Source organism: Channa argus, chromosome 3 (assembly GCF_033026475.1).
Source record: "Channa argus isolate prfri chromosome 3, Channa argus male v1.0, whole genome shotgun sequence".
NCBI classification, from domain to species: Eukaryota; Metazoa; Chordata; class Actinopteri; order Anabantiformes; family Channidae; genus Channa; species Channa argus.
In genome coordinates this window covers 27028708-27043766 of record NC_090199.1, presented here as the reverse complement: position 1 = coordinate 27043766, position 15059 = coordinate 27028708, and the positions used below count along the sequence as shown (strand labels likewise).

The 15059-nt window shown below is 39.3% G+C and overlaps 1 protein-coding gene across 2 annotated transcripts in view; it reads left to right on the top strand.

Moving 5' to 3' along the window:
• LOC137124007 (sodium/potassium/calcium exchanger 3-like) overlaps positions 1-14189 on the top strand; it is a 54737-nt gene extending 40548 nt beyond the window's left edge. For both annotated transcript variants that reach the window (XM_067498562.1, XM_067498561.1), the window contains 13 exons: positions 557-641; positions 1067-1170; positions 3308-3382; positions 5023-5048; positions 5135-5188; positions 5301-5434; positions 7753-7913; positions 8372-8642; positions 8762-8928; positions 9682-9796; positions 9937-10049; positions 10365-10430; positions 11732-14189. In XM_067498562.1, coding sequence (XP_067354663.1) covers positions 557-641; positions 1067-1170; positions 3308-3382; positions 5023-5048; positions 5135-5188; positions 5301-5434; positions 7753-7913; positions 8372-8642; positions 8762-8928; positions 9682-9796; positions 9937-10049; positions 10365-10430; positions 11732-11884 — 1524 coding nt within the window. In that variant the 3' untranslated portion in view covers positions 11885-14189. The remainder of the gene's footprint in view (positions 1-556; positions 642-1066; positions 1171-3307; positions 3383-5022; positions 5049-5134; positions 5189-5300; positions 5435-7752; positions 7914-8371; positions 8643-8761; positions 8929-9681; positions 9797-9936; positions 10050-10364; positions 10431-11731) is intronic.
• Positions 14190-15059: the final 870 nt, after the last annotated feature.

The window sequence follows — 15059 nt, the reverse complement described above, 5'->3', positions numbered from 1 at the left end:
CGACCGATCCGGTATGGGGGTCAATTTCGGTGTGAAAGTCATGATTCACATTTTTTTTACTTCCTGACACAACCCTCTACATTTATCCAGACTTGGAATCAGCACAGGAAGACACTGGCTTGTGTCCCCTTGCGATTGCATTAATCTACACATTGTGACATGATGATAAGGAGCTAACATTTAAAAATGTTTTTCAATTAAATAAAAATCAAAAACTAAAGTCTCCTGTTTGCATAATTATTCAGACCCTATGCTGTCGTAATTGTCTTCAGGTTATTTCTGTTTGATTTATTTTTTCTTAGATGAATCTAGAAGATTACATTGAAGTCATTGGACATAGTTTAGAAAGGTACACGCCTGGGTATTAACGTCCCACAGTCCAAGGAACCCACTAAGCTTTGAATGTTCCTAGGAACAAAGTGGACCCAATTATGATAAGCCCAAGGGTCAAAGGCCAGGCAGCAACTGATTTCCTTAACTTTTCTAACTGCAGCACCTATTTCCTGGTGAACAGTTCCAATTCTTTTTATTTATTTTTCCTTCTGTTTTCTCCCAGCGTCTCAATCTCAGTGAAGATGTGGCAGGTGCGACCTTTATGGCCGCTGGCAGCTCTGCTCCTGAGCTCTTCACGTCCGTCATTGGTACAGTATGATGTAGTCACGCATCCCTTCCTTCCCTTGTTCTAACTGATACTTTGCAATAATGCTTTTATCCCAAAGACATATAGTAAACAATATTGATGTCAAATTAGAAAATCCCATTATTCACATCAATGTCATATTATGTAATAAGCTCTAGAGCATGTGTTTTTTCTCTTTTCTCTTTTTGAACTCTTATCACCCACAACATTGGAACTATAGGTTGCATAATTGTGAATCATAAGCACAAATATTTAAACTTGTGTCTTTGTGTGTGAGAGTGAACCCTCCAAGACTACTAGGTGGTCATGTTTTTGTTAGCACTGCAGCTGCTGAGGCTACATATGTCAGATATCACCTAACACTATTTAAGTACAGTCATAGAGTCTACTTAGGTGTGTTTATGATCTGGCTTATTGTCTTCCCAGGGGTGTTCATCACCAAAGGTGATGTCGGTGTGGGGACGATTGTGGGCTCTGCTGTCTTTAACATCCTGTGCATCATTGGGGTGTGTGGCTTCTTCGCTGGTCAGGTATGATGTCATAGCAGCATTACTCCGCTGCAAGTCAAGCCTGACGCATTTTCAGGAATTACAATAACTGGCCTAATGTCACCTTTAAATATTTAGCCACATAAAACACTAAGTGGGGAAATGGTCTCATGCATATATAAATATATTATATTCAGGACACGCATACACTTGGTTGATGAATGAATGCAAGGCTTCATGTGTTCCTTGCGTACAGTTTGTAAAATACGTAATGGCTTTTATAGGCCTAATGATGACTGAACATTATATATCAGGGTAACAATGGCATCAGTCTGTATATTAAACATTTTCTATTGTTAATGCTAATGTTTTATCTTTCTGTTCTTTTTTGCTTAAAAAGATGTTAATTGTTATTAGGTGACATTTTCATAGACTGTGCAATTTATAACCACATATAAGCAGCTTGTACTCTACCAGGACTTATAAAGTAAGTAGTGCTGTGTAATACTAGATGTAGTCAGGCCTCAAAAGTCCTTGTAGTGAACTGTATCACTGACTTGATTTGACTAAAAAGCAAAGTTTACGGAAGCCTGAAAACATGCTTTGTTGCCATGACAATTAAAATGAGCTATAATGTCACCAGTCTTAGCTCTGACATGCATATTTAGCAGGGATTTTATGGTTTTGTTGTGGTTTAAATTGCTGTAAAAAAGAAAAACAAGAAAATGGAGTGGAATAAATCTTGCAGCACCCTCAGCCCATCACTATGGGACTGTGGGAACCACTGCTCTTATGTATATCTGAATTATTTGCCACTGCACTTATCTTCTTCACTTGTGTTTTCCTGTGTGTACAGTGGTTACATTTAATTCGTCGTGGTCATGCATTTATGTTTAAAAACCTCTAACATTTTCTGTTTGGTACAAACTTTGTTTCCAGAAAAGTTGGGTCATGTAAATAAAATGGAGTTTAATTTCACCGGCCTGCATCCAGACGTGCTACCTATTGAAAACATTATCCGGAAAACAATACAACAAAAGAGGCCCCAAAGTGTTGAGCAGCTGAAATCTATATCAAGCAAGAATGGAATAATACACTTGCTTGCAAAATTTAAACTTCCTCTCAGTTCCTAAACCCTTACAGAGCTTTTTAAAAAGAATAGGAGATGCAACACAGCGGTAAACAACTTTTTTGAGATACGTTGCCAGCATTAAAAAAAAACTTTTTTCAAACAAACAAAAAGAAAAAAATCTTCTTTTTCTTCAGTTTCAACATATACTATTTACAATCAAATGACCACAATGATTTGCAAATCTGGAATTGGGTTATTATTATGTTTGTGTTTCTCTGTACTTAATTTAATCAGTACCATGTGCAACATCACATCAATTTGATCACAAAACATAGTGTTTATCAGTCTTTTACTTTGCTTAGTGGCTGTTGCTTGTTGCATGGGACACAGCACAGTGCATGCTCTTTCTGATGCTTCCTGACTTGCCAGGGACATGGGGATGAGCGGAGTACAAGGATAAGCTCTCTGCTCTGAAAAATATATGCACTGGACTCCAAACAGTGATGCAATTCCAGATTGTGCATTACATAATCATGGTGAGATAATGAGGGAGAAGCGCAAGCAGCAAACAGGGCTTTGAAGGATGGGGGTGCAGTAGAACCAACTTCAAAACCAGCGGTGCACCTCACTACTGTGTGTTTCCTTTGGTTGGCTGTTTATAAGCATAGCTCTGAAATCCATTGAAGCAGAGTACAAACACTGAAAGCTCTGTTATGCCCTGACTTACCAATTGCCTCACAGCAGCGAGCCGTTCCACAGCTGGGAGTGGCACATTCAAGATGTGACTTTTGAACCTCCACTAATGTATACAGTGTGGGAGAGTGTTACTCACTGCATTGTGGGCTCCTACAACGTATCCGATTACATAAAGGTGATAAACACACTGGCCCCTTCTCTATGTAGGATGGTACCTTGTGATTTGACTTCATCACTGACTGTGATTCAGGAGGTCAACTTACTGTAAGAGCTTCTCTGTTTGCATCAGTATGATAATGATATCAGAGGCGTTTTTGTAGCATGCTGCTGCACAAACTCAAGCATGTCTATTGCTGCAAACTTATTTTTATACTGAATATGTGCTTATCTGTTTTCTTTTTTTCTTTGCAGGCAGTGAAGCTTTCTCACTGGGCTCTACTCCGAGATTCCATTTATTACACATTTTCTATCATAGCCCTAATTGCGGTAAGAAGTGTAGACTAACAGCACAGGACACATGATCAAGTGTGTGGTGATTGTAGAAATGAACATAACTACTTACTGTGTCACCTACTATAAACCACAGCTTTAACTTTAAAAGCCTATTTGCACTTTCGGTCTCAGCAGTATTGTTCAGTCAATAAAAAGATACAGGTACTGTACATCCAAAATAAGTGTGGGTGTTAGCAGTTTTTAAAATCTCAGCAGTCCTTGTTGTAGGAGTGTATATTTAGTTGTGTAAAACATGTATATGTCTGATGTAGGGAGTATAACAGGAGACTAAACCTGTGTCCCACATCTATAATACATTGTAAGTCTCAGCAGTATTTAAGTATTCACTTTATTCACATTGAAAGGGCGCAATTTCTTATTCTCAAAACTCTGACGTCTTCGAGTAGAATGAACAGACAAAACAGACCAGTGCTGACACAAACTTAAAAGTGCAGTGTGCATTAACATAAATGCAATGTAGTACTAATTATGTGTATAGTTATGTTAAAATATGAATTGTTGCATTTTCTTTAGCCTAAAATGAGCCTTTCATGTCATCTCCGTACTGTAGGGAGTGGATCCTCTGTCACAGAATCTGTCATCTTGCACTGCCATTTCTATAAAGATCAGAACAGACAAACCACAAGCCGACTTTAAAGATGAAATTTTTATTTTAATGTTGAAGTGGACCACGTTGGCTAAATATAGCAATGTTGCCACATGTGAAGCACAAAGCATCTGTGTAAAGCATTTTAATTTTGCATTAGTATTGTTCATGTTGTGCAGAGCAATACAATAAAAATAATATTATAAACACAAACCCATTGCTCTTCAGTACTTTTGGAGAGTTGGCAATCTTCTTCTCTTGAGCCTGCCCCTCTGCTAGCTCCTCTTCATCCTCCTCTTCTCTTCGTCCTTTCTGTCTCTCTTACAACTCTGTAAGGTTAACACGTGGCTGTCTGCTCCTTGACTCTGTAAACAGATTTTGGAAATTTGTATCGTGCCGACGCTATTCCACAGTCAAACTGAACTCTTTATATGAAATGGCTTTTTTTCAAACAATTTGGTGATTTGACATTTATTATCATAAAAACAACTAGGTAACTTAAAGAAAAAACAAAAAACAATTGCATAGTGTGGTGAAAGTAACAAATAAATAAAGCCAAAATTTGCCTTATCTCAAACAACTAAAGCAAAATGCCACTTATATAGGAAAACATCTCCAAAAATAATCAATTATTTTAATATGCAGGTACAGTGTATTAATATGTCACTGAATGGTTGGAGCAGAAATGTTTTCTCATCAGCGGCAAAATCACACCACTGTGACGTGACACTGTGCTACTGTGTAAACCAGGATTTGCATATTCCATGTGCAGTCTGTTACAGGAGGAGCATGATATGTGATTGCGAGGTTTAAAAAGAAAAAATGTCTGTGCAGTAATGTTTTTTGTCTCCATATTAACTGGAAATAACCAAAGGGTCGTTTTTTTGACCTTTGTCTGTGTGGCCAAGCTCTGGACTGTTCATGCCCTCTAGTGGGATAGAAACAGAATACAGAATTAATTTCACTAAATTGCTGACTACACATTGTTCTTTTAATTTATCCTGTCTTCTTTGTGTTGCCTCTCTAGTTCATCTATGACGAGAAGGTGTGCTGGTGTGTAATATTTTTTTCTGAGATGCATACATCTTTTTTAACTCCTGGAGGATTCTTCAGGATTACTGACTTGTGTCTTTGTGCAGGTGGGAATCTCTCGTCCTGGTTCTCATGTACGCAGTCTATATCCTCATCATGAAGTGAGTCTCAACCTCAAAGGCTCCTAATGGCTTAAGTTATCTGCTTGGTTTTTCATTTAATTTCATAAAATATTGTTCTTTTCTAATCACTTGATTAATTTGTCATTGGCAGATTTAATGGCAGGGCGCATCGCTACTTTGACCGTCGAAAGAAGAGCTCTGTGAATCTGACCAATGGACTGACAGGAAGCACCGATCTGGAGGACAACATCACATGTGACGCTACTGCAGTCCTGCTCAAGAAAGGTATCAGAGTCTCTTCTGTTTCTCACAGGCTTTGTCCTCTAACAGGGCTCTGCAGGATTTAGCACTAACATTTACATAAAGGTAGCTGGGGCACCGCTCCTCATCTATTTTTATTCTTCTTCATGACAAGATAGTCAAGGACAAATTTATCAAGTAAGTTCTTGATACTCACTGCTACTGTGTCACCAGGCCGTCTGATGGGCACTGTTTTCGACAAGATGGCCCGTGCTCACTTTATATAGAAGCTTTTGCATCAAGCTCTAGATGTTTGTAGAGTAAAGTCTAAATATGCAGTATAGTACACTGATGTGATTATTGGCACCGTGGCTGCCCAGTTTAAACACAGTTCTTAAGACCAAGGACACAACAGAAAGGCATCGTTAGGCATCCTCATAGTTTAATGGCTGCCCAGCCTGGAGCACCTGCATGTGCCTCTTTCAATAGAGGCAATCAATAGGTCCTTGAGAAGGAGGGAGTTGCTTTTAGTGCTTTGTGTAGCATTGAGGGAAGCCCTGGGTATTTTGCAAATATGTTTGGCCATGTCATGGTTTTATTTTCCAGCCTAAATTTGGCTTACCGGCCATATGACTGATAACAAAAACACCACCACCCAGCAGTTCCACATATTTATCTAGTGTCTGCAGTTTTTATCTTCCCCTCAAAAGTTAAGCTGCATTATAGCTGCATAACAGCATCTAACAGAAGAGAAAAGTACATGGCGCTAGCTACTGTGATGCTCCACTTTGGCACAGCCTGCTCCGTCAGCTTGTTTGGATGCTGTGACTGCTGCCCCCGAGAGGACCAGACCTGCTAACTTGTTCCTTGGGGTGGTGCTGAGGAGGGTGGCAGGTGGCAGTTGTTCCACCAGATGGTTGCCTGGGTGGATCTAGTTCAATTTGTGGCATCACAAATGGTCCAGTCTATCGCAGTAGCCAGTTGGTACCTGGACCTGGACGACGGAGGAGATGTCCTACACTTCAGTGTGGTCTGACAGGACTTTAATATCATATTTTACCGTAACAGGGTTTGTAGTTGCTGTATAGTGTTGAAAAACTGTGCACATAATGTTAACACTGTGACCGGACCAAGATGGCACCAGTCACTGAAAACTTTGTTTGTGTTGCTTTTGACAATTGTCATTCAGTGTTACGGTGGACAGTGGTTTTAGCTGGGACGGGCAGGTTAGTGCAGTGGTGAAATCCAGCTTCTTTCATTTAAGACCAATGGCAAAATTAAATCATAGTTGTCACTATGAAGCACTATGAGACGGTAATCCATGCTTTCGTCACAACTCGGCTGGATTAGTGTAATTCTCTGTATTTTGGTGTCTGTCAATTGTCCCTGTCCCGTCTTCAGCTGGTACAAAATGCAGCTGCCTGTTGTTAACTGGCTCACGGAAAAGAGAGCACATCACCCCGGTTGTAGCATCGCTGCACTGGCTGCCTGTCCATCTTAGAGTTCATTTTCAAATGATTTTATTTGTTTTTAAGTCCTTAAATGGTCTTGCTCCGCCCCACCTTTCTGCACTCCCCCACCGGGTCGCTCAGGTCTGCTGACCAGCTGCTCCCGGACGTGGCGGAAGCTCACGGGAGCAAAAGTTAGACAGGTCTCTTCAATGTCTATTTTTAAATCGAAGCTGAAAACTCACTTTCTCTCCCTGGCTTTCGACCCAGTTTGAGTAGGTGACTTTACTATTTTGTTGTATTTCATTGGCATCGTTATTATAATTGTTAAGCACTTTGGTCAGTGTTTGTTGTCTTTTATAGTGCTTTATAAATAAAGTTGGCTTTGCTTTGCTTGGCTCGAGCTGCTGCCTCACAGCTAGAAAGTTCACAGAACAGCCAGACAAATATTTTTTTTTTAATGTGTATTCCAATTTAATATTGGTGTTGGCATATTACACTATGATCTATTGTTACCATAAATTAATTACTGTTATTCTACCTCACAAAAGCTCTATATGACAGTCATTACTGTAGGTTCAGAGATAACTTTATTTCTTTATTTCTCTTTAGCCTACAGTACCATGGCATGTTACTGATAATTGTTAATTTTTTGGCTTAGATTAATGTACATTACATACCAAATTCACACACCAAAACAAATGATGGCACTACCTGTATCAGCAGCTAGCTCATCATAAGGATTCTACACAGTCTATACAATCAAAAAAGTACTTTGACTACTGGAATATCCTCCTGTGTCCCTTAACAGGATAAGCAGGTCTAAATGATGGATGTGAAATGAGTTTGAGTTCTAAATCCTAATCTTTAAAAAGCCACGAATGTGTTGATAAAACTGTCTGGTTTTCTTTCTAGCTAACTTCCACTGTAAGCCGTCTGTGCTGATGGTAGATGAGCTACTATCTGCATACCCCCACCAACTGTCTTTCTCTGAGGCCGGCATGAGGATCATGATCACTAGTCATTTCTCCCCCAGAACCCGCCTCACCATGGCCTCGCGCATGCTAATCAATGAGGTACATATATACTATACTATACATGGGTTATATAGCAAGTTTTTAGAGGTAATTTATAGTTCCGTCAACTAAAGTTACTTTCACTGCCTAATACAGAGTTTTAGCAATAATACAAAACCCAATAAGTGTCTAGGTTGAGCAGAAGAGAGAGAGTGAAGTGAATGTTAATATTCTTTTTGGATATTACAGCCAACGTTTTCTCTCAGACACCTGCCTGCTGCAGACTGCAGTCTGGCTCTTAATCTAAACCAAACTTGAGCTTTTGCGATAAAAGGAGCACAAGGAACAATAACGTCTGTCTCAGATAAATATAAGGGACTGTTATAGATTTGTATTGTGTAAATGAAAAAAAGAATTGGGACTCAAAAAATGTACCGTTGCAATAACAAAACAAAACATCTAAATGTTGTATTGATGTCTTATTGTTGTGTATTATAGTGTTCTGTATTCACTTGCAGAGACAACGACTAATCAACACTACAGAGACTCGAGTCAATCGCATCACCAATGGGGATTCAGACTCGGCAGCCAGGGCTCAGGGGAGACGGGGTTTAGAGAATGGCATGGGCAGGACCGAGCAGGGTCTGAATGGGAGGTGCCGTCTTCAGCGACTGGAGTCTGGGAACGAGACAGAGAATGAAAATGAGGATAATGAGAACAACGAAAACGATGGGGAAAGAGAGGGGGAAGATCATAATGAAGGTCCCCTGGTGCCGTTTAAAGTTCCAGGTACATACCAGATAACATTATAGAACCAAATGCTCATTGCTGATCAATATTTGTTGTTTGTGGTGTTACTAAAAGCCATCATCAGCACAGTTATCCTCATTCTTTCTGTCTGCATGCAGCTGGAGTGTGTAACAAGCTGAAGTGGGTGACCATGTGGCCGCTGTCCCTGCTCCTGTTCTTCACCGTGCCCAACTGTGCCAAGCGGCGCTGGGAGAGATGGTTCATGGTCACCTTCTTTATAGCCACCATCTGGATTGCTGGCCTCTCGTACATCATGGTCTGGATGGTCAGTCCACTTAGTCACATCCAGAAAGCTGATAACAGCTCCTCCTCCAAATTGAGAGACAGTAACGTTTAGAGCTTTTATTGCTAGTTTTAGGATACAAATCAATACAAGGACTGGAGGATGAGTGAGGGGGTTATTGGGGGAGGTTCTCTTCTTCTAGATATACTTTGTGATATAGTGGAAATAAAAAAAATCAAATAGCCAAGTTATAAAAATGGATTTAATTTGCACCATGGGTAATAATGGTGCATTTGGCCTTGAAATATGCAGAGGTAAGATATGCTTTATTTGTGTTGGGGGCTTATTGTTCTCCTCAGATTTAGCTAATACCTAATTTATAACAATATACAGTATCGGCTATTAGACAAAAAACTACTTGCATTATGGCAAACTTGCACTTTTTTTAAGACCTGGGCTTAATGAAAATATTAATAACACTTGTTTTATCGTCCTACCCCTATAATTATGTACAGCCCTTTACTACGAAGTTGTACTTGTATGACATGCTGAAAAAGGAGTATCAGTGAAGTTTCAGTGAAGTATTTCCTCGTTTGAAATGTCCCTCTATAAAACTGAGAGGGAGTCATGAATGATGGTGATGATACAGCATTTTGTACATTGAGGGCACATAAAACAATGTTATACTTGTGAAATTGAATTCCAGCCGGGAACTTGGTTCAGTGGTGGGACTTTATTTGATTTAGGGGGCTGCTGCATTGACAGTGTATTGAGATGAGATCTGTTTGGTCTCAGGTGACTGTGATTGGATTTACTCTCGGCATCCCCGATGTCATCATGGGCATAACCTTCCTAGCAGCAGGCACCAGCGTGCCAGACTGCATGGCTAGTGTTATAGTGGCACGACAAGGTACACACACACACACACACACACTTTGCTACAAGAAGACACGGGACGATGACAATGACAATGTTTGTGAAACACTGTTGATAGGAGGATTGGTTGTTTACAGCATTTAGACATTGAAAGTGTTGCTCTCCTTGCTGCAGGTCTGGGAGACATGGCCATTTCCAACTCCATAGGCAGTAATGTGTTTGACATCCTGGTGGGCCTGGGCCTGCCCTGGGCACTACAAACACTCTGCATTGACTATGGCTCAATTGTGAGTATGCCCTTCAGCCAGAGGAGATTCTGCTGCACTTTTACCAGATCTGGACAGCAATGCGTTAAGGAGGGACAGAAACAGTGGTCAATGAAAGTCAATAGCTTGGCCATATAAATACAGGCTGGAACCCTGTGTGAATGAGCACAGAGCAACAGCCTTTTATTGTAGAAACCTGCATTTTAAGATTATTAGGGCCTTAAGGTGCCTATATATTATAGACATTGTATCATTTGTATAAAGAAGCTATACAAACTATGTGATAAATATTATATATGTATATATCCAAAAATCACACTGTGTCTCTTCCCTCAGATCCATCTTAGCAGCAGAGGACTTATATTCTCAGTGGGACTCTTATTAGCATCAGTATTCTTCACAGTAAGTACCAGATATCTAATCTTTACTGATTGGGGCCATACCGGTGACTCTCGGGGCTAAAACATATCTCTGTGACACATCTCTCTTTGAATCCAAACATAGAAATAGAATTGTGTATAGCTGGTAGAGATTTTCATATTGGTCATATACTGCTATACAGTAGACAAGCACTTTACCAGAGAAATCGGATAAATGATATGAGGAAATGTAGTTCACCCAGCTGACATAACAGTGATTATTATTTAAATGTAGAGTTTTTACAACAATAGTTGTTATTTCACAGGCCCAAATTTTTCGTCATTGTACAATAAAGTTGGGATGATGTGTAATATGTAAAGAAAAAAGAATACAATGATTTGCAAATCTCACCCACCCATATTTTAAAAAAAAACATAAACCACATATCAGATATGGAAATCGAGACACTTTACTATTTCATGGAAAATATTAGCTCATTTTGAATTTGATGGCAGCAACACATCTCATAAAAAGCTGGAACATAGCGATGTTTACCATTGTGTAGCGTCCCCTCTTCTTTTAACAACTATCTGTAAACGTCTAGGAAGTGAGGATACCAGTTTTCATTTTGTGGCGTATCCTGCATGGAGCATTTTTTTGTCTGCTTTAGTTTAATAGTATTCATATTTATAGTCTCGCCAACAAACCCATTCGTAACTTAGAGATACCTTAGAATAACTTACTACAACTAGGAGAATTATATAGAAACCAATCATGTCAGTTTTAACAGAATATAGGAGCGGGAAGTTGCTTGACATTATTGTAGGAAGCACGTTGTGTTCCTGGAGATAAGTAGGATTTTAGCCAGGAAAAGGCCAGTCCAGAAACACCAAAGTTCTTCTAAAGATGATCGAGGAGTATAGAATGATGCAGCGAAAAGTTGCACTGAGATCCATTTGGAGAAGTATCATTATATTATTATACATTGTTTTGTTAGTGGAGAACTTTTACTTTTGTACTTTAAGTAAAATATAGATTATCTGCGTCATACCTTTATATGAGTAAAAGATTTGCATTGGTACTTTTTCTTAGGCCAATACTTTTTCTTGAGCATTGGATTTGTGTACTTCTACCACCTGTGCACATAGTCTATCGCATGGGGCTGTGTAGCTGCACACTTCTTACAGTGGCCATGCAAACCCTTGTCCACCCTGACATTGTTGAGGCCACCAATTTCCTTATTATACCAAAGTGTAAAAGTGAAGAAAGTCCAGATAAAACAAAGCTACAATGCTAATCTCCTATATTTTTTGTTTCTACTATAACTTTCTCTCTGTCTGCAGGTTCTAGGTGTCCATTTAAATAAATGGACTCTGGATCGACGACTCGGTTTGGTCTGCCTCGTCATGTATGCTGTCTTTCTGTGCTTTTCCATTCTGATTGAGTTCAACGTCTTCATCTTTGTCAACTTTCCTATGTGTCGAGACATCCACTGATCTCCCTCCTCATCTTCTCCTTCTTTAACTTTCTTCCTCTGGCTAATGGAGGATTCCTCACACCTGGCTTCCAGTTTCTCCGCGCCTCAGAACCAATTCCTACCTTTTATTTTCTCAACTAGAAAATTAGATCTCTACATGGTTTATCTTTGGTGCAGTACACTCAAGGAAGGACACCCGAGGTTGTGGGGTTTTTGAGGACCGGATGGGAGGCGCAGAGAGAAAGTCCTAGCAGCAGAGATTGCTTCCAATCGTCCAATGAACCAAAAGGTTGGCTGAAATGAACTTAACTGTATTAACACCAACAGTTAGGGTAATGTTGGTGAAGAAGCTGCTACTATACCAGACTGACTGAGAGAGAAATCCTGCTCCAACAGCGATTTTCTGCTGGATTGTTTGTTACTCTTTGTACAAGTTTAAAATAGAAACACGCGATTAAGGTATTTTTAAGTAAAGACTGACTTTCTTTGTATATATTTAAAGATTATAAAAGTACTAATATTAGCTAATATGTGCACAACTGAATCAGTCTTGTAAAGCTGACAGTGGCCACATTGTGTGTTTTACGTTAATGATTTTGTCTGCCAGTAACACACACTCAGAACACACCCACACGTCTCTCTCATTCTCAGTACCAGTCACCATAGCATGCGTTATTAGCTACAAGGCAAATCTAGCTTTGTACTGACAGAGAGACTCTAGATATTGAATCTTGTTTGTTTTCGTCTCTCTGCAGTCATATCCAAATAGTTGTGGGTTTTATTGTTCTTTAATAAACCCATATAAGAAAGGGATCTCACTGGAACTGACATCCAGCACTGTCACTTTATTGGTTAGAGATAATCTTAGCATTGCAAAGTGTCTACAGGTACTCTAAACATGCAACTACTGAAATTAAAGTTCCCTCTAGTCTGTAGACCTCTGGTGGCACATTAAAGAAATAGCTTTTAGTTTCTGAGTTGAATATAATGTTGTTACATCTTAAAGCCAAAAGTACTTTTAGAATAGGATATAGAGTTGTAGGTTTGGACTTAAGAGTCGGCTTGAATGCAGTGTGTTTATGTGTGTGTATGTCTGTGTGTGTGAGAATCTCGAGGTGAGCCAAGGATGCCACTGTTACTGGAAAGACATAATCATGATTTATTTATGAATTAATTTATTCAGAGATCATGTCTAACCTCCAGTTTCAGCCCTTTGGGTCATGTACAGTGTATTCATGCTGGCTGCTGTGTGTTGACAGAGCTGTACTATGTACTGTACCTAATATATAATCTAAGTACTGGAAACTGACTTGATGTTGTTTATATTTGAAAACATAGAACTTTATAATTTATTAGTTTCGTATAGTTTGAAGCATACGTCGCAACATTTGGATATGGGTAGACACACAATGGTACAGGGTTGGCTTGATTTGGAGATATACGGTGTTGTGGTGAGATCGACTGAAAATGCTTTTTTTTTGTCACCGGTGCTAACGTGGTTTGAAGGCTAATCCCCCTTCGCATGTTAGATTAGTGATATAAAAGATTCACTTTTCAGATTAATGGCACATGACCAACTTTTCACAACATGTTCCTTCAACACAGTGCTTATACTCTGGTGCCACCCTGTGGATTCGAGGCTTCAAAACCAGAGCTTGTGGCCAATGTCCTGCCTGTATTTGAGCCAGCAACAACAACAACAACAACAACAACAAAAAAACACTTTTGTCAACAGTATTCACCCGTATTGCCACTCTGTATCAGCATGTGTTTAAACAAAATGTGAAAAATATGTATTTTTATGTGGTTTTCTTTGCATTGCTGGTTCTCTACCTATCGATGCACATCCTGCAGCCACAAGAGATCACTGTAGAGCTGTTTGACGCCCTTTAAGATGGCTGTTCCTTTACACACACAGCGGAAAGTATCTTTTCAGGTAGGCTACTTAGAGACAAATACTGGTCGGTTTGCATGCCTCTTTCATAATTCTGATTATTATGTGTGTAATTTTAATGCATTTCCAAGATCAAAAAGGCACTGTCTTGATTAGGCTGTACATATCAGAGAAATATGCTACTATAAAAACAGCTGTTGGGAAAACGTCTGATGATTATATTCGAGATATATACAGTATTTAGAATGTAGGCCTACAACAGTTAGCTTTCAGGTAATTAACGTCGTTTTATGCTCATGTCTTTTGAATTGTTTGTAAATCCTCCTTTTTGTTGATGAGGACCTCTGAACCGAGCTCCGAGTCAGAGAGAGATGCAGACGTGAGCCTTGTTCCCAGTGGTCTTCTTGCAATAAATTGATTTACATACACATATTGTTCTCCCCCGTCTTTATGAGCTGTGTGCTGGACCAATGGCTTCGTAATTTAAATACTCTTACAGTTAAGAAAGACAAGTCATAATTTTTGTTCACTTTGCTAATTGTACTACTGTATATAGACACAATAATTCAAACATTAAAGAAACACATGCAAATCCAAACACACACACACAAACGTAAAAGCACAAAGGTTAAGGAAATGCATTGCAAATCAACCAGAAATCATGGCGAAGAGGTTGGGCAAGACCCACTGTTCTTAGGCCACTGAAATTGTTGAAATTGTTTGAAAATAGACATGCAACGTTTTTTTCACCTGAATTACGATTAAAACAACAACAATTGTGTGATGGTAGCTAGATGTAGAATCTTCAACATACTCTCAAACTAGGCCCATGTCATTAGTAAAACACAAATATATTTCACCATCACCACTCAAACTATTTTCTGCCATACCCTTACGCCCATAGTAACAGTGGATAATAAATATAGACCAAGAATGCCCACTAGTAAAACCACTATACATATTTATTTATTTTACACACATACAGTAAGTACAGATATATGTATACATGTATACCGGAAGTGCTTGTACAGCAACTAGCAAGTGAATTATTACTACATTGTGAGTTTACACAGACTCTGACCTATTACCACCAGAATCAAATCATCATCAGGTTCTGGTGGGTGCTTGTGCCAAATCTAAAGACATTTCACCAAGGCATTACATGATATGATATTCATAAAAATAGGACAGATGGGAGGTAACGTTGCCCATGAGCCCAAGTGGACAATTGTAACACATACGAAAAACAATCTGTGGAACTGTGTTTAGAATGGAGGGATGTGAAGTACCAAGAGGGCAC